The sequence below is a fragment of the Chroicocephalus ridibundus genome, chromosome 5 (assembly GCF_963924245.1).
Source record: "Chroicocephalus ridibundus chromosome 5, bChrRid1.1, whole genome shotgun sequence".
In the NCBI taxonomy this organism is placed as follows: domain Eukaryota; kingdom Metazoa; phylum Chordata; class Aves; order Charadriiformes; family Laridae; genus Chroicocephalus; species Chroicocephalus ridibundus.
The window spans coordinates 58819471-58846701 of record NC_086288.1 but is presented as its reverse complement, the minus strand read 5'-3'; the positions used below and the strand labels follow the sequence as shown (position 1 = coordinate 58846701).

The following is a 27231-nucleotide window of genomic DNA, read 5'->3' as shown; positions in this document are numbered from 1 at the left end:
TGTCAGAGTCTTTGGAACAAAACCATTAGACCATACATGGTCTGAGTGCAAATATAGTATTTAGTAACTACTATGTAAGTCATGAGAAATTTGAGTCTATATGACAGCTGTAATCCTGCACAGTGGAGACACTTGTTAAAATACTGTGTGGTTATAGCGTGGCAAATACAGAATTAGGTGTGCTTAGGAAGTAAAACAAATATTGACTATTTATAGGTCCTAATTTTGACCTGAATACAATGCAAAACTTTAAAGCAAATTTGGAAAAGCAAAATCTATCAAGACAAGTCGAGAGTCCCTCGGAAGACAGAAGCATCAGTGAGAGGTAGCTGTGAAGAGGCCAGCATGGCTGTAGGTGTGCCCCTGGAGGAGTTTCGAGTGGGGACAGGGAAGTGTGAATGTCACTGAAGGGTTGCGGGTAGGTAGGTAGAAATGTTGCCTGTGGTTTTCATCACTCAAATTCAGGGAGAATGAACTCGGAGTAGGATGGGTTCAGAAGGTGTGTATTAGGATGATCTGGGAAACACGCAGGTCTTCAGAAGAGACTGGAAGAGTTTATTTAGCTTAGCAAAATAATTGATAAGGGGGGTGATTACTCCTTACAAATACATATGGAGAGGAAACACCAGGAAGAAAAAAATGCTTTTCAGGCAAAAGATGGTGCTATCACAGAAGCAAAGGGGCAGAAATGGACCACATGTACATCCATGTAAGACTTACTAGTTCACCGAGCATTGGGAACAGTCCTTCAGTAGCGAGAACAGGAAATCTGGTTCTGATATTTATCCTGTTAAATTTCTGCTGTTGTTCATCTGTATCGCTTTTTTTTTTTTAAAAAAACCTATTTGTAGAGTGTGTTAGTGACCCAGGAGGCCCCTTCCCACTTCTGTGCTGTGTGTCCCTGTGTTCCCAGTTGGATTCTTACCATGGACGTCTCTCCGTCCCCTGTCAGGGCCAGCAATCTGCCAGCCCAGCCCAGTAGCTGAGCTCAGGGGGATTCCTGCTTGCTGCTGCTGCCACTGCTTTACTTCTGCTGGGAGACAGCCTTGCTTAAAAAATTCAAAATCATACTTGGTACCAGATTTTTAAGGGAGGCTAAGCACTTATTTTCTTCCCATTAAAAGCATAGTTCCAAATATGATTTTTGCACATTTTAAGCATATTGTACAGTAGAAGTTTCATAAAGATGTGTGTGATGCTGAGAAAAATTTCCCCAAACTTGAGAACATTTCTGATTCTTCCACATCAGACTTTGGGTTGAGGGGTCTTGCTGTGTTCAGCTTGTCCGCTTCCCTTTTCTCTTCTACTTATGAGAAAGGGAAAAGCATTATCAGCGGTGAACTTGTCATACAGAGATGAAGGGGAAAAAATGCAAGAAATTCTATTTCCGTTATGGAAACAAAGAAGGAACTGGGTTCTTCTGAAATTCCTTTAATTGAATATTTAGTGTTTTTCTGAAATTACAGATAAGAAATCAGTTAAGAACCTGATAAATAGACATCTTCGGTCTTTCTTGAATGCCTTTTTTTTTTTTTTTTTTTTACTTTTGAATAATTTAAAATAAACCTCTACATAATTAGTTAAAAGTGAGGGTGAATTTTGTGTGTAATGTGTGAAGGTCCACAAACTGCTACTAAAACTGCTGGTTTTATGCCAAAATAAAATTAGTGTTGAAAAAGAAAAAGTTAATCAGGAATATCATAGGTCAGTTATGACAGGTGGAAATTGTGAATAAATCGCTAAACCACAAAGTAATGTAATTCCTGGTGTTCTATTCTGTGAGATGTTTTGGGAATTACATGAAACAGATGCTCAGTGTAGAAATAACTGATCTGTTGCTGTTTAAAGATGGAAATATTTCTTGGACAAACCCTAAATTCCTCTCACTTACCAAGGAAACCAAAAATTATCTGCTATATATTTTAGCGTAAATAATTTTCCGTAATTATTTAATGTTGCTTCTATGCATTATTTTACTTTCATGTCTTTTTATTATTGTTTCTGTGTTGTTAATTGTTTTGGTCATGGTTAATTATTCATTATTCACGTGATTTGTTTTTGTGCATGCTGCCTGTGCATTATACACATTCTCCATTTGTTTTGACTTCCACAGCCAGAAAATGTTGTCCTGACTCTTCAGGTAATGTCTTATGGTAGATGTACAGCTTTGAAAAGCAACTAACCATGTCTGTATGCGCTACTTCTATTAGAACATCTGTAACCATTTTTAATGTTATTTAAAATGTGTTTTTCCATCTAACCTGTTTTAAAACTTATGTTATCAAATAATTTCTGAAGTGTTCAGCTCACCAGAAAACGGTAATTCTTTTGCAAATTCTAGCCAAGTTCTTCTTCCAAGCGTCTAGTTTGTATTCTTCAGAAGGGATAACGGCTTTTAACCAGCAGTTAATAAAATAGATTTCATCCTAGAATTGGTAATTAGGTCAGAAATTTGCAACTCTGCTAGTGGTGATGGTTGCTGTATTTGGATCAGTTGGTAATTAGGGATTGTGAGGGAAGGGCATCAGCAAAGCTGGAACTGGAGCATGATTGATAGCTTGTGAGAAATTGTAACTTATTTTGCAGGACAATACACAGCCTCAGCTTCATCCTTTTGCTGCCAAGTCGCCCTTGTGCTGGCAGATTGGTAAAACAGCAGAGGACTCAAAGCACTAGCGTGAGAATTAGTTCTCCTAAAATTGGGCAGGGAAAGTAGAAAAGTGATTTATCAGGGAAGAAAGACCGCTGGGGCACGCTTGTGCCGTGCTGTCCACCTCTGCGTGCTGACAGCTGCCCGATCCCGTTGGGGAGGCGTTGGGAACGGCATGGCCAGCTCGCGGCTTGTCCCCTGGCAGCCAGGTGGCCGTGTGTGGGGCTGTGCCAGGGCTGCCTGGCCCAGCTTCTCCGTCCTGGGGCACTTGCGCTGCTTCCAGCGTAAAAGCTAGTCAGGGTATAGCATTGCGTTGTCCCCTTTCACTCCTTCCAGCTTTTGAAAGCCTCCTTTTAGTTGCTGCGGCTGCTTTGCTGTTTGGCAGCAGAATAAACGTCTCTACCTGAGAGAGCTTAAAATCGGCTCCTTCATGTTTTCCAGTCCCTAAACAGTTTTTACTTCAGCAGTTCTTGGAGAAACCTCTGCCATTGCAATCGATCATCCAGTGAAGTACTTCCCTTTGCGGTTCATACGAATCTTTATGCTCACAACTGATTAAAAAGGAGAACAAGCTAAGCTTCTCTCCCCGCTCCTAGATGAAGTGTTGATCCAGTCAGCCTTTCTGACATTTGTGAAGCCTTTTTGGAAACAGATGTCAGAAATAGTAAATATGTGGTCCAGGAAATCAAATGTGTTAATTTTTAACCTATTTCCGTTGCCTCAATTCACATTCGTTTCTTGTGAGCATATTTCTCTCTTAGCACTCACGCTTGTAGTTTACCTAGTTAATACTCTAGCTAAATAATTATTAGCTATCAGTATCTACGATGTTATGCATCTTTTTGTTAGAAAAGTTGCCAATTATTGACAAAATACACCAAGTCCATAACCTCATAACTTAGTAGATGGTTTAGTCTGTAGTTTGATTTCTAATTACTTGCTCTATATTGATTGCAGTTACTGTGTGATATCTGCTATTACCACTATTTTTGTCTGAATTACAGGCCATCTACTATGAAATCGGTTTTATAGTCTCCGCAGCCTTGGGATTGCTATTTATTTTGTTACTGCCTCTTGTGGGACTTTGCTTCTGTATGTGTCGTTGCTGTGACAACTGTGGTGGGGAAATGCATCAAAGACAGAAGAAAAATGCTGACTGTCAGAGGAGCTGTTTTGCAACATTTCTTTTTGTTGCTTCTTTAATAATAAGGCAAGTGTAATAAAGAGAACAATATGAAGCTTGGTATAGCACTAATTTTGCAGTGTCATAAGACGATTAATGTTACTGTATTAGCCTACAGGTGCAGAAATGATTTTATTAGACTAAGTAATATTATTGCTTATTAAAGAAAATGTGACTGCATTATAAAAATGCTGCTACCATTGCTATGCACAGGTCATTATGTACTCACTTAAGAAGAATGTAGGAGCGAAACAAAAAAAAAAAATAAAAATCAAGCTTGAATTTGGCAAATGAAATTTTTGCCAGTCTCAAAATGGCAACTGCAGAATGTTACGTTAAACTTATGAACATAAGATACTGTGTCCTATGTTCAATTCCTATGCTATAGAGGACTTGAGGTACAACATATTGCTTTGCTCTTGATAGTGTAGTAGTGGTGAGAGAAGCAATTTTATGACCTCCTTCAGTATTTACTCTCCTCCACATTTTCTTATTAGTTCAGAATAGTGGGTTTTCTTTTGGGCACTGAGTTGTTTAAACCATGCATGCACTCACTCTACAATCCTGGAGTTTGGAGACATTTTTGTAGTATTAGTATTAGGAGCATATTCCTGTTCTGTGCTGGGTGTGCAATAGGTGATGAGGGGCTACAATCCAGACTTTTCTTTTCCCCGTAGATGCTTTCAAAATACATTGTTTGCTTTCAGGTTTTTTTACTTTCCTTCAACGTCTTCATATTTTCACCTGCCCACTATCCTTATTTTGTGATTATATTTAAAAAAAATAATTACCTGTACTGTGTGACTGTTCAATCAGGGGGGACTTACTTTGGTCACTTCACTGAATTCTAGATATTTTTTTTTCTTTTTACTACTGTTTGTCATGACAAATTGTACATTTGAGCATAGACAAGGCCACACCATGCTGATATCAGGTATAGGAAGATGCTCTTTTCTCCCAGGCATCACTGACAAACATGACACTTAAGGATTCTGAAGACCAGAAATCTGAATGGTATTGTAGGTGATAGGTGCATCCCTGCCATGATGACAGGACAAAAGTTCTTCATAGTACAATGATGCCTCAAAGAAAGTAAGTTACTACATTACCTCTCAGCATGCCGAAACTGAAGGTAGCTCACCGAGCATGCCAGCTATCTTTACGCCATGTTGCAGGACACTATGTTCTGGTTATAATGGCTGGGGAATGTTGTCTGTTAGCTGAGAAATTAAGAAATTGTCCCCCTTGTTTGTCTCTTTAACTTGTGCTTTTGCTGCCAGCTATTCTTGTGGTATTAAACATATGCAGCATTGGCAAAATGCTTCTTCCCAGGTCATGACTGGGAGATGAGTGATCCCTGGTAACATGCTTTCCAGGACTGAGGAAACTGCCTCTTTAACTTACCATTTTTTTCCCTTTTGTATAAGACATCAGGAGTATTGGATGCTTACCCTAAGGAAGGAGTTGGCCTGAGCTCTGTCTGCAGGTTTCCACAGGTGGAGATAATCTCATATGACTCCCCGGCTAAGTCTCTAATGCCGTGAGTGCTGTGCAAGGCAAGATAGGACTTTACAGGGCTAATATTACTGACCTCTGCCTGACTCGGCGCTCAGGTCTCCAGTACGCCTCCGTACAAAGCAAGATTCTGCTGCCCTTCCTGGGTCGTCTTTCACAAGAGAAGACAAGATGCCATGCCTGGATCTATTTAAGCCCACGCCAGCTTGTTTACTGCTGTGCTGAAACACAAAAGGACAGTCTTGTTGGCAGCCATTGCCCTGACAAAAATCTGGAGAAAGCCTGAGATTTACTTACAATTGTTTCTTATGCTGTTTCTGTTCTTATGCTAAGTTTCCTTCTGGATTTATTCTCTACTTTCCCCCTAAGTTACCATGCAATTTCAGCTTAGGTGGAAGATTTATCTGTAGTGGTTCTTCCCAAAACTACACATCTCAAGGACTGTGCCAGAGCTGCACATGTAAACTGTGACAATAATTGAAAGTGTTTAGTCCTGTGCAAGTAAAATGCTTATGGCTATTTGCAGACAGAGCCAAAAGAACAAAAACTTGAACGACCTCTGCTAGCACAGGGTTACATCAAGATGTGCCATGAAATCACTAAGGTGGGTCCTCTTACTGTTTGGGTATAGTTTAAAGTTCATGCAGCACTGGGGGCCTCCTTTGGGAGTATATGGCGTTCCAGTCACCTGGCAGGGCGTTGGGAGACATAGACTCCTTCACCAAGTGCCGCGCTGCTTCAGAAGGTGCATTTAGCAAGGCATTCATCCATCAGAGTACCCTGAACCCACATCTCTGCCAGTGGAGCTTAGTTTTAAAGGCTGTCTAGCAGAACGTATGTGCAGACAGCTGCTGGAGGTAACGTGAAGGATTTCTAGCAGATGGACTTCTTCAGGAGGTACCATCTAAGTGTATGTTCTGCATCTTCTTTCCATCTCTCTTGCAGTGCCAGCTGTTCTGGGATTCTCTCGGTCAATGGATCAGAACTTCGACGAGCAGGAAACAAGAGCCTCTTTTTTTTTTTTTTCTCCTTTCCCCCCCCCCCCAGTCCTTGGCATGGATTTGGGCTTAAACAGGTCTAAACTATCTTTCCTTTGCTGGGAAAGACGGGTCACATGCATCATAGCATATTAGTAGGGGGAAGACGCGGAACAGAGAGCTTACAGTAGATTATGTGTATATAGGCAACAACTCTTGAGAACTTGAAAATAACAAGGGGATGGCTTTTCTGTGTGTGAGCATGCGAGTTCACACCGACATGTTTATGCTGGTAATGTAGGTTTTAAAAGATTTCAGCTAGTAGATTTTACTCATGAGAAACATTATTTCTTCTCACTTGTCCACTGATACAGTGCTCTGGTAATTAGGGTAAAGTTTTAGCACTAAGTTTACTGGAATAGTATGTAAAGAAAACACAAAGATGACAGATTTTATTTATTAAAAAAAAAAAGTTCTACCTAGATGTGCTCTTTGAAGGTGAGCTGTAGGTGGGAAGTCTGCTTTCCTCAAGGAGAGGTATAAGAAGCAAGTCAGAAATCTTGTGACTATGTACACAATTGTTTATCTTAAAATGAATAGGCCTTAAATGTGTAATTTCCAGTAGATAAATTTTATGTTTGATATATTCCTTTTGGTAGATTGAGTCAGAAATACATGTAGTATTTTGATAATTTGCAGGTTTTAGACAAGAATTTTGTCATACAAAGTAGGATTCTATTGCTAAAAACCACAGGGTGTAGAAATAATCTATCAAATAGGTAGCTGAGTGGGTTTGATATTCCAAATTTATCATTAAAACAACAACGTGCTTTTCCTCAAAGGTTAAATGAGAGTTTAGGGACAGAGAACTGCTATTTCATTTTATACCCTAGTCATCTTCAGGCTTAGGCAAACACACATTTTCTCTGTGAAAGAAATGGGATTTCATTAATTCCTCTACGTCATAAAGAAAAGGAAGGGACACTGGATTTTTAAGAAAGTGTACATTGCAATTCCAAATGTAATACTGGTAATAGAAAGTGTCCTGGCTATTAGATAGAAAAATACATAGTTTTCTGTCCTTCCAAGAGAGCTTGTGTTATCCACAACTTCAAGAAAGAACTTAAGTTGTTATATAGGAAGGTAGGGAAAGACAAGTCTGAAGGACAGGAACAATACGTGGTATCTTAGCAAGTACCTCATGCAGCCTTCGTAGGCAGCCTCTTGGCTTTGTGAGGTTGGTAATGCCTGTTGTTCAGAGCCTGGGAACCAACATTATCTGAAAGAATTGGACAGAAATCTCTATCCCATATTTCTTAAATTCATTAGCTGGTAGCGAGGAAGGTGGTGTTTCACCAGTGCGTAAATCTGTTCAGAGTTTCTGTTCTGGGACTTGAAATTCTGTTGCAAGCACAGCTGAAGGAGAAGCTTGGATCCGCCCCTGCAACTCGATGAGTAACATTTATGTTGGTCTGTGAAACCGGACAAGAAATTGAGTGTGGAATATCTGACTCCCAGAGAGACTGTTTAAACAGTTCTCTAACCTGTTACAGAAAAGGCTTGTCCTTTTTATTCCTGCTTTATGCTTCTCTCCTTGTAGCTGCTTATTGAATGTTGACTCAAGGCTCAGCTATGTAATAAATAGATTTTTCCATGCTTATGTTGTGTATTTGTTTAGTTACATTCAGAATGTAGTCGCAATTGTTCAGAGTGCCTTGTCTGCTTAAAGCATCTCCAGTATCTTGTTTCCTCCCACTACTTCCATTTAGGAGACTGAAGAGAAAAAATGGTTGTGCTCAAGTCTTACAAAGTACTGTTTTGTTAGCTTCAATTGACCCTTGCGCTCTGTGAGTGTAACATTGAAAGGACATAAAGATGATGGCTGTCCAAAGAACAAGGATGTTGTTATAAACTCCAAACCTCAGAGTGACGTACAAATATTTACTTTTCCTGGTAGTGTGAGATAGTTTGTCTTCTGATTTTAAAACAAAACAAAAAAAACCAAAAAACCAAACACCAAACAAACAAACAAAAAAAAAACCACCAAAAAAACCCCAAACAAACAACTGTTACCATCACTGTAGAGTGAAAAGAAATAATATATTGCATGTGTCCAAAATGAAACTGCTTATGTCTCCTTATATTGAAAATTGCTGTTTCTTGGCATTTTATGCATTCTGAGTTGTCATTCCATGGGTGGTAGCTGATGATAATGGCTACTGGAGTGTTGGTCATAGTGGAAATAAGACTATGGCATTTGCTGTTAGTTTAATAAATAGTAAGATAAACATTGGTGTCCCTTTGTTCATTAGTGATGACTAGGAAGGTAGTAAATGGCCAGTTTTGAAGACATAGCTGTTAAACTTTGGGTAGAGAAGCAACATATTTATGTCAAATTCTGTCATCCTGTTCTGGATTTTTTTTGGATATTGAGAAAAATGTTATTGAAGCAATCCTAGTAGACTAGCACCTGTGGGGAATAGTCTTGCCATCTCTCCCTGTATCATGCTCTGAAATCAGAATTTTCCTGCTGAGAGTCTTTGTCAGAGCAGCAAAGATTTTAGTACTTGAGACCAGTTTTACCGGGAGAACAAGCCTTTGCCTTCTTCAGGAAAGTTAAAACAGGAAAAGTAAAATAAAGATGAAGGTTTTGGATCACTGAGAAGAGGAGGCAAGCATCATCAGTGTGTTTGCTCCTGTCTTGGCAGGATATGCAAATCATGTTATTCTAGGTACCGTTTGCTCTCCACTGTCTCATTTCTCATTTACGTGGCTGTATTATGGCTTCCTTTGAAAATACATTCTTTGGAGCAAGAATTATACTTGCCATCCGTGTGCCATCCAGAGAAATTCCCTGTAATGCACCTGACTGCAGCCTCTAGGCAGCGTTTGCCTTTTGGGGATGTCTCATGCCTGGGTTGAGCCTAGTGGTTAAATCTGCAGAAAGTTAGCGCTTAACCCATCAAGCGGGTTTGTAGTTGGCGTGCTTTTGAGGCTATTACCACTTTGGTGCTTACTCTTGGTTTTTCTGGTGCTTGTCGGAAGGGTTAGCTGTTGTGAATGTGAGACGTTTAAAACCAAAAAGTCATCCTTCTTTTTAAGTCTGTTTTACACCTAAACTAAACAAAAATCTAAGGATCATGGGAGAGTTTTTGAAGCCTCTCATGGGATTTTTTTAATTGCCTTTTTTACTTACTGTTTGTGCAGATCTGCCATGCTGTAATTAGAGTTTTACAGTGGGGAATGATCAAATAGAAAATAATCAGCATCAGTGCTGAATAGAAATCTTGCTCACTTTTCACCTTTTATTTTACTACCAGGAAAGGCTTATATATTATTTTAGCATTAATAGGGACTCTTCTTGTGCTTTTAAAAGATCTGTGCAATTATGTAAATAAATTGGGCCATTATGAGTACATGCTGCTGACATTTTCAAATGTAAAATATTTCTTTTTACAGATGTTTTCTGAGCATTTGCTGTGTAAAGGTTAATGATACTTGTAAAAGAGACTAACATTTCTAAGTCTCATACAATTTACTACTATACTATATACGTTTTCTGACAGTATCAATGCAAATGGATAGGTACCTGTATGTTAATAACTTCTGAAGTTCTGAACTTATTTTTTTTTGCATTAGTAGTACAATATCAGCCCTTATGGCTAATTCCTCTGCTCCGCCTCGTGGTGCATGTGAGAACTTGTAGTAAGAAAAAGAATGTGTAAATCTATGGAAACCACCGTTTTGATGATGTTGACTTTTTTTTTTCCTGTAATTTTTTGGTTCTGTTTTATGTCAGAACGGGCATTTACACTAATAAAGAAATATCTGTTATCTGTATTTTTTATAGTGTTGGAGTGCTCTGTGCATATGCTGCCAACCAGCATTTAACTAACCAAGTCCGAGGAGCAAAGAAACTGGTTAACAGTAATTTTAAGGATCTGAAAATTTTCCTTAATGATACTCCAGCGGTAAAGAATTTTTTGCTTATGGGGAATGGGGGTGGGAGGGAAGAGGTGGAAGTAAGAAAAGAAGTATTGCAGAAAATAATTGTTTCTTTCTATTTGGTATAAATCATACTTGCAGTATTTTGTTTATTCTTTGTGTGTCAGTCTCATGAAGTAGAATAAATGATGCAAGGTAAGACATTTTCACATAGCAGTAAATGTTTGGGAGTTATCCTGACGGATCAGCATTCTTTGAGCAACTTTTGAGCTGTGCTATGCTGCAACGATGCTTGTAGGCCCTTTTCCTCCCACTGAACTAGTGCAGATCGCTAGCAGAAGGTGAATCATTTGAAAAAAATATGGCTTTAAAAGGAATACATATTAAAAAAAAAGGATATTACATGAAAACTTGGATTCGTTTTTGCTCTTTCCTGTTTCCTTGTATTTTGAACTTAACTTGTACGTGTTCTGGGAGTGAGCTACAATAACTCATTTTCCAGAAGTATTTTTGACTGTTTTTTTTCTTTAAACTAGTGTCATATTGTGCCATACTGAACAGGAAAGATTCTCCCCTTTCTCCTTCTCCTTCAAGTACCCAAAGCAGTCCTCTTCATGTCTTTTTTGCATTGAAAAAAATAGAAATGCTAGTAAGGAAGACTTGTAAACTTTCCTATGTACAAATTTCAGTTCTTCATGGATTAGGAGAAGTCCAACAGTCCTATTATCTTGGCTTTCATTAATTTTAATTAATTAAATTTAGTTTAATCTGTTTTACTTGCATGTGACTGATAAATTAGATAAATGGAGTTCACACCATTATGTGGGATCCACGAGTGCGGTAGCCTCCCAGTCACAGTAACTCTGGGCTCCCGTGACCAATGAGTTGGTTTTCGTAGAAGTAACTATATTAATAGAGGGGAAAAAAAATAGACACTAGCTAAAAAGTTAATAAAACCACATGAATTACTGAATTTAAAAGTGTCAAGATTTGAACACTCATGCCAGGGATTCCTCGAAGTCTCAGATAGTAGGTTTTCAGTTTCTGTGCAAGACTATTAATTTTTATTTTCTAGACTTCATGATACTTAATGATGTAGTCATCAGATACATCTTCTAAGTCGTTTTGTCAGAGAAGATACATGGGTATCATGTATACATGCACATGTGTAAGAATTTTTTTGAGGATAGGAGAAGGACTTCAGCTTCTTCAAGAAGTTGTAGAATCCAATTAATTGGCGATAAAGCTCTGAAATCCTACCTGATGTCCTTGACTCATCAGTATGAGGTGTATGGTACATAATAGGATTTCTAAAAGAAGTCACATGTTAAGAGTTCATGTCGTAGAAGATTTGCAGACTATGAGTATTGAGTGATAACACATACAGAATCGTCTTTAGTATGTGACTTTGCTGGAGACAAAGCAAAAACTTGTAGCCCTGCAAAATTTTAGTCCTCAGGTTAGCCTAGGAAGACAAAACAAACAAAGAAACAAAAATATACCTACAGCCTTCTTACTAAGAAACTCTCAAATTTTTTTCCTCTTTTAGGAAAAGGAGGTTTGCCTCATACTTTGTCATTTAATTATATCCACTACCGTATGATCGATAGGTTGGTTTGAGGGTGGTTTTTTGTCTGTTATTTTTTATTTACTCCACGGAAAGTTTGAGACTGCAAGTCAGATATGCTTTGGTACACATATAAGTCACGTTTAAAGTTGGAACCCCATTTGTCAAGTATGTGAGCCTTTACATTACTTTAACTGAGTTGGGGTAGGATTTGTAATGCATTATTTTTAAACACGCAGAAATGAATGAAGGTTATTTAATGTCTTTTCAAAATTAGTATAGTGAGATTTCCACTTGGGATGATGCTTTGATGGTGTTCACCCAGAATCTGGTTGTAACTAAGTTGCTGCTTCTTATTCTTACGATGTCTTGGTAGAGCCCAAGTTGTGACTGGGCCAAATCCACCTGGGGGTAAAGAAAACCATTTGCATTAAGCCAGCCAGCTCCTTTCCACAAGAGAAGGTCTGAGAGGCTGCCCAGATATGAGCCAGTCTGATGGGTGAATTCCTTCCAAATTACCACCCCATCAACTTGCTGCGTGTCTCTCCATAAAGGAGGAACTAGTGCCGCTAGAAAATCAAATAACAGAGATGAAGACATGCAAAACCTTATTGGCCTCACCAACTGGAAGCCTTCATAAGGCCACAGTTCCTGCTACTTAACACTTTTAAGCTGAATCATTTACCCCAGACATGTTCCAATTAAGTAGATTTCCCAGTTAGACATGTCTTATACTAACTGAAAACAGTAGAATGCCAGGATTTCGGGGGTTCGCACAAATATTTTGATTGTTTCAAAGTGGCAGGTTGACTTATTATTTAAAAACGTTACTTTTTACCAGTCATTTCAATATTTTTTTTTTATCATCGTCTTTTCAGCAAATTGACTACTTGGTGAGCCAGTACAACACAACTAAGGATAAAGCACTCTCTGACCTAAATAGTAAGTACTTTGATTTAAAGGGAGTTAGTGATGTGTATTTAAAGATTTCAATAAGGTGATATAAATAGCTCGTAATGCAAAGTAAAATTTTATTTATGAGAATATGGTTTTCAAGCAAAAGTGCTGTTCTTAGTGGTAAATGAGACTAAAACCTGAGATTCACTTCACATAAAATGTCTTGGAGCACATGTAATGCGTATTATTTCCTGAAATAAAAATCTTTTATTAAATGGCTTATACAGTAAGTCAGGCTAATATTTTATTTTCCTTTTTATAGTTCAGTAACCACTAATAGTTAATGTTTTTTTAGAGTATTATTCCTCAGTTTTTAACAGTGGAGTCAAATGTCAAGGAACAGAGCTACTAGCTGTTGTGATGGTTCCATTGAGCGAGAAATCTCCGTATTTGTTTATTTTTGTTGTTATACCTTTGTCCTCTACTCAGCTAGAAGTTGAGGTATAAGCTTATCTTCTTTCTAAAGCTGCTTAACATATTTGCCATTTCAGAATGAGCAGTTGAAGAGCAGGAGATAAAGCTCGAGATACAACTGCTGCGCTTTCCCCTTCAGCGCAGTTACAATATGAGGCGTCACCTTTTAAAGCTCTCAGGAAACAGAAACAACCGAACCACTGATTTTTTTTATTTTTTAGTTTTAATTTAAGCATCACTTTACAAAAATCATAATAATAGAAAGGGCTGACTGTATTCAGTGCAGATTAGAATTCAAGATGCACTGTTAGTAGGTGTTAATAAATGTGTACAGGTCTTCATTTGGGACTAAAGTGAAATACAGAAATACCAAAACCTGTTTTAAACAGCACTCTGCTGGGATCAAACTATGCAACTGTGGCAGCACTTACTATGAATTGACTTACCATGCATAGAATCTATGCTTCTGTCGAGGTTTAAAACGTATTTTAAAGGTAGTTTTCAATGCAGCCAGCTTGACATACCCTGAGGTCTGTGTGTCTTGTCTATATGAGGCTACTAAAGCACATTGAATGTGGTTGCGAAAGTAGTAGTAGTCTTCGTACTTAATTCTAGGCAGGAACACTCTGGTGTAAAGAAAGTGTGTCATCTTTAAGCCTATAATAATAACAACAAATTGACATCTGCATTTCAAGTACTAGCTTGTGGCTTCCCAGGCACTCTAAATGAAATTTCAAATTAAATATTTATTTGTTCTGAATACCAGTTTAATATGTTAGTTAACGGGAACCTAGTTGGATCTGTGATGAGAATGCCTATCAATAAATAAAGATAGCTTTTATTTTCTTGAAATACCAGAATTAAGTGTGTGACACCTGGGGACAAAAGGATTTCATTCTAAGGGAATCAACAGTAGCATAAACCTTGAGAGAAATGTAGATGAGTTCAGTTTGCCCACCCTAAGGAGATGCTGAGAAGTGTTTTCTGCTTGATAAAAATTTTCATCCTAAGCCAGACACGACAGTGCTGACAGTAATGGATGCTTCTGTCTCACCAAGAGCAAAAAAAAATTTGAAAAGCTGTTCACCATGATGTGAAAACAGAAGGGACCCAGCAACTACCTAAAGGATATGTTACATGAAGATGCATCACCAAACTCTGCTTGGCATTTGTGTGTCGTCTTGCTGAATTAAAGCTTTGTTTCTGTTTGTGGGCAGTGGGGCAGGAGGGTTTGGAGGAGGGGACAGCAGTGGGTAAGCATGAAGCCAGCGCTGAGAGCCAGGGGGTCAGGGGCCGGCAGATGTGTGCTTAACACGCTTAAGAGATTGCAGCCAGGATGGCTGGCAGGTCTGGCTTGTGGGTGACCTTGACATTGCTGGATACGTGAGGAACAGGAAAAAGGGAAATAATTAATTTTCTTGTTTCTCTTGCACTATGAAAACATAGCGTGTAGTGAAAGAGTATGCCACAAAATTCCCATCCAGGTGTTGGATCTCTTAAGATGGATTGTGGGGACAAAAAAAATATGTTTCCAAAAAAGTAGTAAATGCAATTAAATACGAATTTTGGAGTTTGTTGAAATGTTGTGTGTCTTTACCTATATGGTCAAGTGCTAGTGAATGTTTTCCACCATATTTTGATTTACTGCTTTCATTTATTGGCCTGCAGCTAGCTAAAGGAGAACCGTGTTCCTGCTTCATTTTCTGTCACTAAGTTCTAACTGTCAGGCCCTAGAAATTTTAATAATATACGTATACTTTAAATAAGAGTCTGACAGCACCTATGCTAAGAGGAAGTTTAAATTGAACTAGTGTGTAACGTTTGGGTTTTTTTGTCTCTTTGTCCTACAGATGTTGGACCATTGCTTGGAAGTAGAGTTCAAGAACAGCTGGGAAAAGAAGTGCGTCCCGCACTTGATGCAGCTCTGACAATGGCAGGAGGTAAAGATGTACATCCTGTTGTATTAATGTTCTGCTGCCATGGTAAGACAGGCATCATCTTTCTAGTGCACAGCATGGGATGGCTTTATGCAGTACCGTGATTCGACTTACCACTTCTCTAAATGCCTGGATGTTTATTTTGAACTGAGGATTTCAGGTATTTTGAGGTTTATAAATATATTTAAAAACTAAACCAAGATTTATGTGCCATTGTTGATGCCTAGTTTCAGCAGTCATTGAAGAGAGCTGAAATCCAAATTCCCTGCTCCAGGTGGTTGTCCCTTTCCATTGAATATAGGAAGACTAGGAAAACTGTGCCTTAAGGGCTGTCCGTAGGTCTTTGCAGGTTAGTCTTCAACAGGTCAGGGAGTGAACATACAAGTGGCCCCATTCTGTACACTGACAAGCCAGTTATGAGAGTGCTAACCATGCTAATCATTTCTTCATTGTGTCTTTGAGTTTAGCATTGTTCATACTTAGTTCTGTCTACGTTTAAAGAAAGCAGTCTTCTATTATTTTTTCCATTTAAGGTTTTTTTTTTCAGGAATCAGATACAGCTCATAGAGCAAAGGGAAAGGCATCAGTGAATTTGAGTCACTTTGGTATTTTTTACCCATGAATTCTTTCTCATTCACTCGTCATCGTTCTCTTTTTGTTTTGCTTTATTTCTCTTATTTGTCTTGAAGTCAAAGTGGAAAGGGCTATCAAAGGTAAAACATACAATAAAACCTTGTGTTGTGTGAAGTGCACTTTATTTTTGTAACTTGTGTATCTTTAGTTGTATCTGTGTGGTTTTTTGTCCATTAAACACCCGTTCAGTGGTTGTTTTTTGGTTTGGTGTGATTGGGATGAAATCTAAAGCCAGTGTTGAACACTCATTAATGATTGCTGATGCAACGTGATCTCTTTCCCTTTCATCTTGCAGCTACATAACTTGTGAATTGAATTATAACCAAAAAACCTGACAATACTGTTTTGTGAATATGGGCTTTCTTTTAATTTCTAATGGCCAAGTATTAAAGTTCTTTACTGAAATCACTGGGTAAGAAGAGATGGGGAAAGGGTAGAAAGGACTAATCTGGGAAGTGGATAGAATCTCAATAAGAGTAACCTGAGCATTCATTTGTTTGTAGGAAAACGTAAGTGACGTATTTTTATGTGCAATAAATAAGTATTCTGTGTTAGAGGGCTTTTGTGGGAGGGAGGCAGGGTTGTTTAAATCAGTATTGTTAAGAATATTGTAGCTTTTGCGCCTGTGCACTTTCTCTTCATATCTGTTTCTATAGACTGGTTTCTAACTTTTTTCTTTTAAAAAACTGTACATCCTTGCAGCCATCAGAGAAACAAAGGAAGCACTGGAAAATGTGAGTGTCTCTGTAGAGGTTTTGCAGGAGGGAACAGAGAGGCTTCATGCAAACTTGACAGATGTTAAAATGCATCTAAGCAATACCCTCAATGATTCGGCGTGCTCTGTGACTCAGGCTGCCTCAACTTGCAATATCATCAGGAATTCATTAAATCAACTGAACATCAATGCCAATTTTAGTGGGGTAAGAGAATATTTTTCAGACTCTTTCAGTGTGATTGCCTTGAATAAGCTCAGTAGTGTCTCTGCAGCTTACTGGCTTGGTACGTGCTGTCACTTGTGAGATACGTGACCTTCCCTTATTCTGTGTTTCTGGGTAATTCCCATCGCTGTTTTCATCTTCTGTGTAGAAGAGGATAAAGTGTGTGTCAAGCGGCTATGTTAAAGTGCTGCTCTGGGCAATGCAATAATCCGCCCTCCCAAAAAATACTGTGTTAAGCTTTACTTTTGTACAGCAAAGGTTTCAGGAGTGTGCTAAAAAGATTCTACTACAATTTGTCTTTCTATTTTCTTTGCCCTCTCTCATATCTTTGAAACGTTTAGTAAATTAGCAAGACTACTCCTTTGGTGTGACTCAAGAATGCTTTTTGCTTCCTAGTTGCCAGGAGTGAGCTCACAGCTTGCCAAGGTCAACGATGTCCTTAAAATAGACCTTTCTAGTCTGGTTCAAAAGGTATGTTTCTTGACAGGCTTGTAAACTGTTAAGTAATAAACTGGGATACTTGCACATCACTTGTTTTCCCTTGGCTTTCTCAAGCAGAGTTCTCTTGTTCCTGCCTTATCCTGCCTCATGGTGGATCTCTCTCCTTATTATTTCATTTTTTGGCCAAGATTAAATATTTGAAAGTATGAATGTAGTGCTTTATATGCCCAGGATACTACAGATCAAAAATGTGTTGCTAATTGTCTGCTTGAAAGAATAATCCTTAAAAAGACAAAAAGGCAGAAACATGGATTTACTCGCATGCTCTGTATTTTTTGATTCAAACTAAAGGGAAAAAAAAATCCATGCTGTCCTAGTTAGTTGTATTTTATTCCAGCTGTTTTGACATATGTCTTTCAAATTCTTTATATGCATAATTGATGTTAAGTCTGGTGCAATGGACCTAATGTAATTATTTGTTAGTATTTTTGCAAGACTATACATGAAATGCCATGATTTTCACCTATGAAAAAAATGGCTTAGTTTTAGCAGCTTAAAAAAATCTAGCAACCTGAAAATGTTTGTTTGGAATAGAAGACGTTTTCTGAAACCAAAGGCTCAGAGCCCTGCCTGAAGTGATCAGGCTGCAGGAAGTAAGAGACTTCAGCATCCACTGCAGTGGCTTCTGCTTTCTGTCCAGATGAGCTACTGAGCTTGCTCACCACTTTTTAGACCCTGTCTTTCCCCTTCTCACTAAAGAAAGGGTTGCAATGTCTTCAGAGGCAGTTGGATTTCAGTGTTGGTAACATGCGTTTCGTATTGAAGACAGCATAGAATGGCAAAGAGGAGGTATTTGGTACGCAGTTACTCCTTTCACTTACTGAGTCTTCATAGGTGTGTTCTCAGTTTTGTATGAGATAGATCTGACAGGCAACAGTAATATAAAGTTGGAGATGGTTGTGACGGGTGCATGTGTATTTAAATGTAGATTTTTTTTTTTTTTTCAAGGAGTATCCTGGAGAGCAAACTGAATCTCAAATATACTTCAGTTCCTATTTTGCTTTGACCTTTTCTAATGTGCAGTGATAAAAATGTATTTTTCATAGTATTACCACGTACATTTTAGCATGTGTATACTTTTACTCCTTGTATAAACGGAAATAAAATTGCAATAAATAAATTTTGTGGTGAGAAACTTATTATAGTTTTTCCAACTTTTATTCTTAGGGTTATGCAGCATTTAATGACACTCCAGACCTAGTGGTGAATCAAACCAGGAACATTTTATCAGGTGAGGACAATCTATCTTTGAACTTTGATTTTTTTAATGTTGATGTTTTTACATCACTGACCAATGTTTTTGTTTTCTTTTCTTGATAATATATTTTCTGTGCTAAAAGTAATTAAAAATGAAAATGTAAGGTTTAATTTATTTTTTTTTTACATTTGGTGACACAAAAAAGCCATAGAAAGCAACTGTGTCTTAATGAGGACCCAAAATTAAATCTAAAAATAGACCATATGGTACTTTATGGAGGAGTTTTATTTGCTAGGCTTTTTACCGCTTAAGTAATAAGAAATCTTAGGATCCCAGCTGCACATTGATGCCTTATCTTTATTTGGTTGAAAAGCTAATTTTCTTTGACTGATATGTCTGTGACGTATTTAGGAGTGTAATGTTTAAAAAAAGCTAAACCTGCCTGTTGCTGTATTAAAATGTAGTGGATGGTGAAGGGGAGGTAAAAATACGCCTTAGGGATAATTAAAATGTCTGTCTTAATTGTTTTGTTACTTGGGCTTTAAACTGTTACTCTTTGACAGTACCTGGACACTTGACGTTTGAATAAAATGTAATAATACTTTATGTGTACTAATCTGTTTTAATTTTTGTTCTTGCACTGTGGACCTGTTCTGCATATATAAACAGCTGTTCCTTGTAAGTTTTTCTTTTTTTTTTTTTTTCCTGGGCAAAGTGAAACACAGTATGTACACAAACACAGTATACTGTGTGAATTTGCCTAAAATGAGCCAGTTTTCTAAAACTGATGTTATACTTTTTATTAGGAAATCTAGTGCAGATTTACTCATTTTTCAGTACCTGCTGATATGCATAAACACAGACAGGCCATCTTAATTTATCTACTTATAAATTGTTAGGGTTTTGGTTTTTTATAAAAACTGAGTTTGAGTTACAAATGAAATTTAAAAAAAAATAATTTACTAGTGTGGTACCTGGTTGAATTTAGGAGAATAAACACCAAAACAAACAGCCAAAAACTTGTCCAGTTGTTTTTTGAGAAAGAGAGGAAATACTACCAAATTGAAACCTCTAGTTTTATATTCTGCTATTTCAAGTATGTTCCAAGTTGGAAGAAGGGGAAGAGTAAACAGAAACTGCTATTTACAAGTAGACAATATGTGTAATAAGTGAAGTAATCATGTTTTTGTGTATCTAAATAGTGTGTATCTAAATTGTACGTATAGGGTAGTGTGTTCATTCATAATTTGAGGGGGAAAAAGCTTAATTGATCATTATCTCAAGAGTGCTGCTAACTAATCAGAATGAATTTATTTAAGTAGTCTTTTTTTAATAACTAGTATAGATTCTCAATATAGGCAGTCTAATTTCTTTCACAGTGTTGTATTCCCAATGTATGAAGATTAAATAGATTTTGATCTTCTCCTTCGTAAACTTAGTGGCTAATTGTCTTGCCCAGTGCAAGACAATTTGCACTGAGCAAAGTCGGTGCAAGACTCATTTGCAATATTGCATGAAAAGCAAGATTTAAACTGGCTAGATAAAAAGTGACACATTCATTATAACAAAAGGAAAGAAAGAATTCTGGCTCGACATCTACATCTTTCGTCATTAAACTGAATGCTAAAAATAAAGCGTGCATTTTAAAACACCATTGTGTTACTTTGAAGCTCAATGTTTTTGTTGCCTGCTTGTCTCTTCTTCACGCTTGTCTTCATGGCTTGCTTGTTACATGTGGCAAATGGCTTAAGTAGCATTTTATAATGCATATGTGGAATGTAAATTTCTTCTCTGAATCTGTAACAGTGCAATATGTTTATTCTTTTAGATATCAAAAACGTGCTGGAATCTGTTGGTTCAAATATCACTACCTTCACAAAAGCGCTCCCTGTTCAGAAGATTTTAGCGGACTTGACAATATATCTCACACAGAGTGAAGCATACGTTCAAGATTATTTTCCGGTAGTGGAGCAGTACGATTTCTACAGGTATGTATGGGAAATAAGGCAGGAGTGAAGTGCTACCTGTTAATACTTTGTCATATTTTGATGTTCTTTAAAGTCTATTTAAACTATTAATGATAAACACAGTGAAACAAAGATGCTATAGGGCAACTGTTTGTTACTGGCATTTTGGTGAAAACCAAAGCTGCAGCTAATCAATGATGAGGTGCTGTTCCACTACGGAGCAAGAGGTAGTTTCTGCTCTCTCTGCCTTCAAGCCTTTTTCAGGGAGGTAGGTGTCGAAGAGGAATGGATTGTTTCACAATGTCAGGGCGACATCTCATTTAGGGCTTGTTTTTGTTGAGTTGTAGGTAAGTTGTGAGAGCATAGGACCAGAGAGGCCTTGAAGCCAATCCCTTTTTATTGCACGCTTTCTACCACAGAGGAGGAGTAGCACGGATTCTGCTTCACACCTTGTAAATCTTCGCACACCCATGCTTATTCCTACTGGTGTAGTACTTGTCCTTGTGAACACATGGGTTGATTGTACCTTGAGAAAAGCATATTCTTCCTATTTGAGACTTGTGCGGCTCCTATATTTGAGTAATAATCTCATATTTTGAAGCATAAAGCTTTTGATTTCATACCATGTAACATTGTCCAGTTTTAGTCATTTCAGCCTCATCAAGTTCTCCCTACATTCCGACACTTCAGTTGATCCTATATCGATAATTGCGTCTATCTTTGTGTCATAATCAGTTTCACTGCTACAGAATAACTGTGCTAGTGGCTTTAATTCAATGTTAAATAGAAGTGTGCAGAAGACCGAACTGTGAGAACCTTACTTATAACCTTGCCTTTAGCCCATTCCTTACCTGGCAGTTGTTGTGGGGAGACTTAATTTGACAAATTTATCAATATTTTCTTTGAAGCTCAGATTGTATTTAACCAAATAAATATATTGCTTCATTCTGATACAGTATGCCTCTATTAATCTTGTATTTAGATTCGAAAAAGTGGAGAAATATATCTTATCCACGTGGTACTTAAATACCCATTCTTGTCAAGCTTAACATAGTAGTACTTGAAGTACAAGTAAAACCAAGAAGCCTGTAGTTGTCCAAATTATTTTCTATCCATCCCTTTCTTAATAACAGGTGCATTATTTGTAGTTCTTCACAAGTATTCTTTTATGAATGTGCCTGTCAGCATTAGTGTTTTTCTTTCTCTTTCTTGGCTGTGCCTATTCATTATGATATTCCTTCCTCCGATTTTTCTGGTTCCTGCTTTCTCTCCACAAAGCTACAGGGAGGAGAAAAGGGAACTTAAGAAATATAAGCTGGGAGAAGTGACAAAGGGAAAAGGAAGAGCAGAGGGAATTGGGAGAAGGTGAAAGGCTAGAATGAGATATAAAACATGTGAACAAATGGATGTGCTCCAAATACGTGGACAGATAGAACTGTTGTGATTTAATTAATAAAATGAAAGTTCAGTTCCTACAAAAGATCTTTCTCCTGATCTAGTTCCATTAACTGTTCCATACATTGAAAGCATTCCAGCACAGACACACAAAGCCTAGGTTTTAATAGCTTTAAACACAGTTATTTACAATTACAAGCCTAACACACTGTGTGCAATAAGTAGTAAGCCTTATAGTAAGAGCAATTACCTACTTCATGACCAATGGCCAGTCCACAGTCATAAATTTCTCCTTTGCTTCTTGAATAAATTACCCTCCCTCCTCTGAGTCATTGTTTGTTCCACTTGGCGCACTTCGGTACAGTCCACCTGCAGTAACTGGAGTTGGGAACACCTTGTTCCTGTGATGTTTGGTCCACAACCCTTCAGTAGCAGCTGTCTGTAATCCAGCAGTGATTAATTTATGGGCCAAAATGCATGCTAATGGAGGAAAAGCATTTTTTCATTGCTAACTTCTGTTGCTGAAACAGAAGCAGGAGTGGGCCAGTTGGGAATACAGCACCGCCTGATGTATGCTGCAGGTCTCCAGTGTGTTCTTTGCATGCTAATAACCAAGCACTTTGGCTTTTATTCCTTAGGTGGCTTGGTTGTCTCATTCTGTGCTGCGTGCTGGTCCTGATTCTGGTCTTCTTCTATCTTGGACTACTATGTGGCACCTGTGGTTACGATAAACACGCTTCTCCCACAACCAGAGGCTGCATTTCCAACACTGGAGGAAATTTTCTTATGGCGTAAGTTTCGCTTATTGGTGAAAAACAAAATAAAGGTGCCTGTAGAAGGTTGGTTTTAATGATTTTGAAGGACATATGTGTGAAAAGAATTTGTTTCCATACCTGTGTTTATGTGCAGAAAAAAATAGAACAAAAATAAATATTAATCTCACGTATTTCCACTGAGGGACTTGGGGATTTTTGGGTTGCTCTTTCAATGAGGATCATAGATGAAGGATAAAACCTCTGAATCTACTGTTTTAAGGCAAGTGCTATAGCAAATGAATTTGAGTAAGCCTATTTGGAAATTGCAAAAACTGGGAACAGGTAATTGAAAACATAAAGGGAATTTTTAGGTTTTTAGTACACTTGAGCACTTGCTCAAAAGCAAAAAAAAAAGCCATGCAAGGAAGTAAGAAACATTTGAATTTCTCAGAGCACTATGAGGTGTGAGGTTGCTCTTGGAAGTTCCCAGTAGTGGTTTAATGTAATTTCTGTTGGGTGTAAGAGAAGATTGTGTCTGAAGTCTGTGTAAAACTCTCTTGATAGCACAAGGCTAGAGAGTTGAATTTAAAAAAGAAAATTGTGTGCTTTTGTGGCTCTTAAACTTAACTCTTAAAAGAATTTGCACACCCAATGTAAATGTGAGCATTTTAGGTGCACTTTAGCTGAAGACTTTACAGGGCTGAAATGTATAAGATGCTTCAGAGGGCAAGAACATATTTGGAAAGCAAGTATTTCAGTCATCTACCAGTTTTTGTGTCTCTGTTATAGCTGCTAACTCTTGGCTTCACTGTTGCCCGAAGTATATGTATTTTGTTCTTAAAAAGCAAAAACTTACTCAACTTATTTCTTTTTCAGTGGTGTTGGATTCAGTTTTCTTTTCTCCTGGGTGCTGATGATTGTAGTGGTGCTCACTTTTGTCACAGGTGGAAATGTAGAAAAACTGGTCTGTGAGCCCTTTGAAGATAGAACTTTATTCAAGGTGAAGTTATTCAAGTTATTAAACAATGAATAGAATCCCCATGAGTCCTGATGGTCTTGTCAGTTATGTATAGCATATTATTTTTTATGGGACGCTTCAAGTGAGTTTGGATCTGGTCTTACTTTCCTCTTACACACCGACTAGAGATGTTCATCCTTTCGTGGTTTAATTTGCTTTGCAGTGTAAATACTGCATGCCTGTCTTCCTTTGAAGGTAACTTTTTCTCTGATTTAGCATTTCTTGGTGACATGGAGGTTTAATATTCACTTTCTGCACCAGAGAGGTTGAATTCACTGTTTTGCTTTGATTTCCATTATTGGGTGTGTTGCATGAAAAGGGGCAAAGTGGTTCTGGCAGAAGATAAACCCCCTTGTGTTCTAAGACTCCTCACCGAGGTGGGAGGCCAGGTGCAACTAGGTTTAAATTCTGAGCGATGCCAAATTCAGCACTATCAATCCAATCGCGTTTAATATGTATTAAACTATTACGATTTGGATACACTAATAGTGGACTGCACCTTCAGTCTAGTCGTGCTCCTGAACTAGCATGGCCGCTCTCGAGTCTTTGGTTGCGTTCAGTGAGAAACCGAAACGACTAGCTACTTAAACAGTGCAGTTTATTTAAACAACAGATATACAGGTTCTTAGGATGGCCGGTGATAAATACACTGTCTGCAAAGCACGTGCAAATAAAGATATTGTTAAGTACACAAAACGTGTGACAAAGGTATAAACAATACAGCCAGGCTATAAATGTAGGATAGAGATTCTCTAGAGAAATTTCAAAGTTCCCAGAGGAAACACTCGTTATAATCTAAGTCTTACCCAAAGGTGTCCCTATGGGGGGGGAAGAAAGGCTCAGCCTGTCGACTGATCCCAGAAGTCAGTGATGGAGTTCTCCTGACTTGTTCACGGTGGTGTCTTCCCTGATATCCCCTCTCTCTCGGGCTATTTTTATACTATTTTTTTATCTTGAAAGTGGAGTTTGAGTGACTTTAGTCATTAATACTTTTATTATGATTGGTGTACTCAAGGAGGTGTCATAGCACCTCGGGGGCGGGTAGCCTCCGGGATGGAGGTGTGTTTTGGTACATTGTAATGAGCAAAGTTCGCACAAAGAACAGCATTTCATCAACATTTGACGAAAAGATGACAAAAAAGAAAACCCCTACACACTCGGGTGGTGTGTAGGCTGCTTATCTGTTCCGTAGTACCATCTCATTCCCATATCTGCTATTCGTCACAACGGAAGGCCACGAACAATCGCGTTCCGTTCCATCCCTCATGTAGTTTCGCAAACAACCTTGTACAGGGAATCGCAGATGTTGCATTCTTCGTGTGCCAGCTGTGGATGTATTCTGCCTCAGAAGCCTCTTGATTTTATGACTTTCCTTAATGTGTGAACAATGCTGTACTTTTGTATTCTTGGCCAATTTAGTAATTATTCCACAGGGTGATAAGCTCAGAATGCGTATGTGTCAAAAAATCGCATATGAAGAAATTTATGAATTAAAAACTCCAGAATTATAGTAACATTACTGAATTTTTTCTTCTAGGTTTTGGATACTCCCTACTTACTAAATCAACACTGGAAAAACTATCTTTCTGGCCTCCTGTTTAAAAACCCAAGTATTAACTTGACTTTTGAGAAAGTGTACAGGTATTAAAGTTATGGTTAAGATTTATTTCAATTTATACATATTGTTTCTGTGGTATCTTCCATGCTTCATATTTCAAGCACATGCAGAAATCGCAAATATTCCAGAAGACATCCTGATTTTTCTAGTGAATCACTAGCAAAAGCAATTTTCTCCTATGTGTGAGTTATTAGAGGTAGTCTCTGCATAATGCTGTATAACGATTGTAATTAAGCTGTTTGGAAAGAATATTTTGCAACCAGCAGAAATTATTAATGACTTGCTTTCTTACAGACTGAGCTTCAAAAAATATAGCCAGAATGTTGTTGTGGTTTTTTTTTTTAAAGGGCTGATTTTTCTTAGAATATGAAAACATTGTTAATCATTCTCTTAACAATTGGTCCTCAGGGTGGTTTTTAGGCTGATGTATGTGTTTTTATTTTTATAGTGATTGCAAGGAAAACAAAGGAATTTATACTTCCCTTCACCTAGAACACTTGTTCAATATCAATGAATTTCTAAATGTTAGTATGGTAAGTAAAGAAAATATGAGTGAGTTCATGATTATTTTTGAAGGATGGAGAGGTATTTGCTCTTAAACACGGTATAGCACATCTGGGTTTTATGGGATTTTGGTTTTATATACAATACATCCTGTGAGGAGGCAAGAACTGTCCAACTAATTTGAAAAAAATAAATCGATTTACAAATAAGGTATTTTTTTAGCAGTCTCAGTGTACTATGGGAAGGTTTTCTGATGTACTTTTTTTATGTCTGTTGATAATACTGTTGTTTTTTATTTTGAAACTTCATAGAAGGTTCAAGTCTAGCATCTTCCAAAGGCTGCTTACAGTGTTTAAGGAGAATCTTGTTCTTTATATAAATGCCTTTCTTGGTTTGTTCTCTTCTGATTCCAGTCAGATTTATGTTGGTTCAGGATATGATACACTGTCCTCCTAAGAATGGTTGCAATTTTGGTGGGAAGGAGTTTGGATAAAATCATCTTTTCAGTTAAATTGTAATAATACATGAGTGCACTCTCATTATGTGATTCTACTGATTTTGGAGTTGCCTGTAATACTGATCTTCACTGCAGCAACCCCTAGGGGATCCGTGTTCCATTCTGCCAGGCACCGTACCCACACTTGATAGATAACAGTCCTTGCCCCAAATAATGCATAATTAAAATGAACAGGGAAGATTCACTGAGAGGGAAAGTTATTTTGAGTTTCCACAACAGACTAATGGTGGAGCCTGGGAAGGAAGTCAGGTTTCCAGAATCCTCATCTGTTGCTCTGCTGCCTGTACAGGACAGGTAACACTTTAGACTTGAGTGTAATGCAAGAATTCACATAACAATAAGCAAGTCATCTTTAGTCACCATTAAACATATTTAGAGGAGTCTCATCCAGTCCTGTGGCTAATACAGCAGACAGTGTCTGTCCTGGCCACAGGTGAGATAATGAATTCTCTGGGGTTCCTTGATTAGGGCCAGGGGTATAAGTTAAATTTTTTTAAGGATAAAATTTCCTGGAGAGGAAAGAGAATTCTGTTTTATCTCCATCTCCTCTTAAAAGAATCTAACATCTGTAGAAGCCTGCTTAAAATGTAATGGAAGGCAAGTAATTTGTTGGTATGAAAGATGCGTAGGTAGGTTAGAACATGGCATGGCTAGACTGTGGATACTGCAGATAAGCGATGAACATTACCTGGTGGATTCTATCAAAGCTAATTGAATTAAACTGATATAAGCAAAAACCAATGTGTGCTTCTTCATGGAAGTGACGAGTCAGCAAAAGCACGATGCTTTTTGAATGGGGAGTGGCTATAGAGGAATATGCACTGGGTGCAAACTACTTTTGTGTTTTATTTTGTTTCCCTCTCAGTATACAGAAGATGTAGCACTTAAAATTGAACATATTCAGATAAACCTTAGCAAAATCATTCTGCTGGATGAAATTGGGAAGGAGAATCTTCTGAATTTCAGCTCTTCAGGAATAGAAGGAATAAACTTTGCAGCATATTTGACAGAGGTGAGACAGTAGTAAACTGGAGACACAACT

The 27231-nt window shown here is 37.9% G+C and overlaps 1 protein-coding gene across 13 annotated transcripts in view; it reads left to right on the top strand.

Annotated features, from left to right (window-relative positions):
- Positions 1-27231, top strand: part of PROM1 (prominin 1) — a 68512-nt gene that overhangs the window by 25218 nt on the left and 16063 nt on the right. For 10 of the 13 annotated variants that reach the window (XM_063335658.1, XM_063335667.1, XM_063335662.1 and 7 more), the window contains exons 4-17: positions 2114-2140; positions 3655-3860; positions 10176-10296; positions 12716-12779; positions 15059-15148; positions 16481-16698; positions 17113-17187; positions 18385-18448; positions 20244-20403; positions 22416-22568; positions 23409-23532; positions 25088-25191; positions 25617-25701; positions 27055-27201. In XM_063335658.1, the coding sequence (XP_063191728.1) occupies positions 2114-2140; positions 3655-3860; positions 10176-10296; positions 12716-12779; positions 15059-15148; positions 16481-16698; positions 17113-17187; positions 18385-18448; positions 20244-20403; positions 22416-22568; positions 23409-23532; positions 25088-25191; positions 25617-25701; positions 27055-27201 (1638 nt within the window). The remainder of the gene's footprint in view (positions 1-2113; positions 2141-3654; positions 3861-10175; positions 10297-12715; positions 12780-15058; positions 15149-16480; positions 16699-17112; positions 17188-18384; positions 18449-20243; positions 20404-22415; positions 22569-23408; positions 23533-25087; positions 25192-25616; positions 25702-27054; positions 27202-27231) is intronic. The other 3 variants (XM_063335669.1, XM_063335663.1, XM_063335670.1) reach the window with 1 other exon arrangement.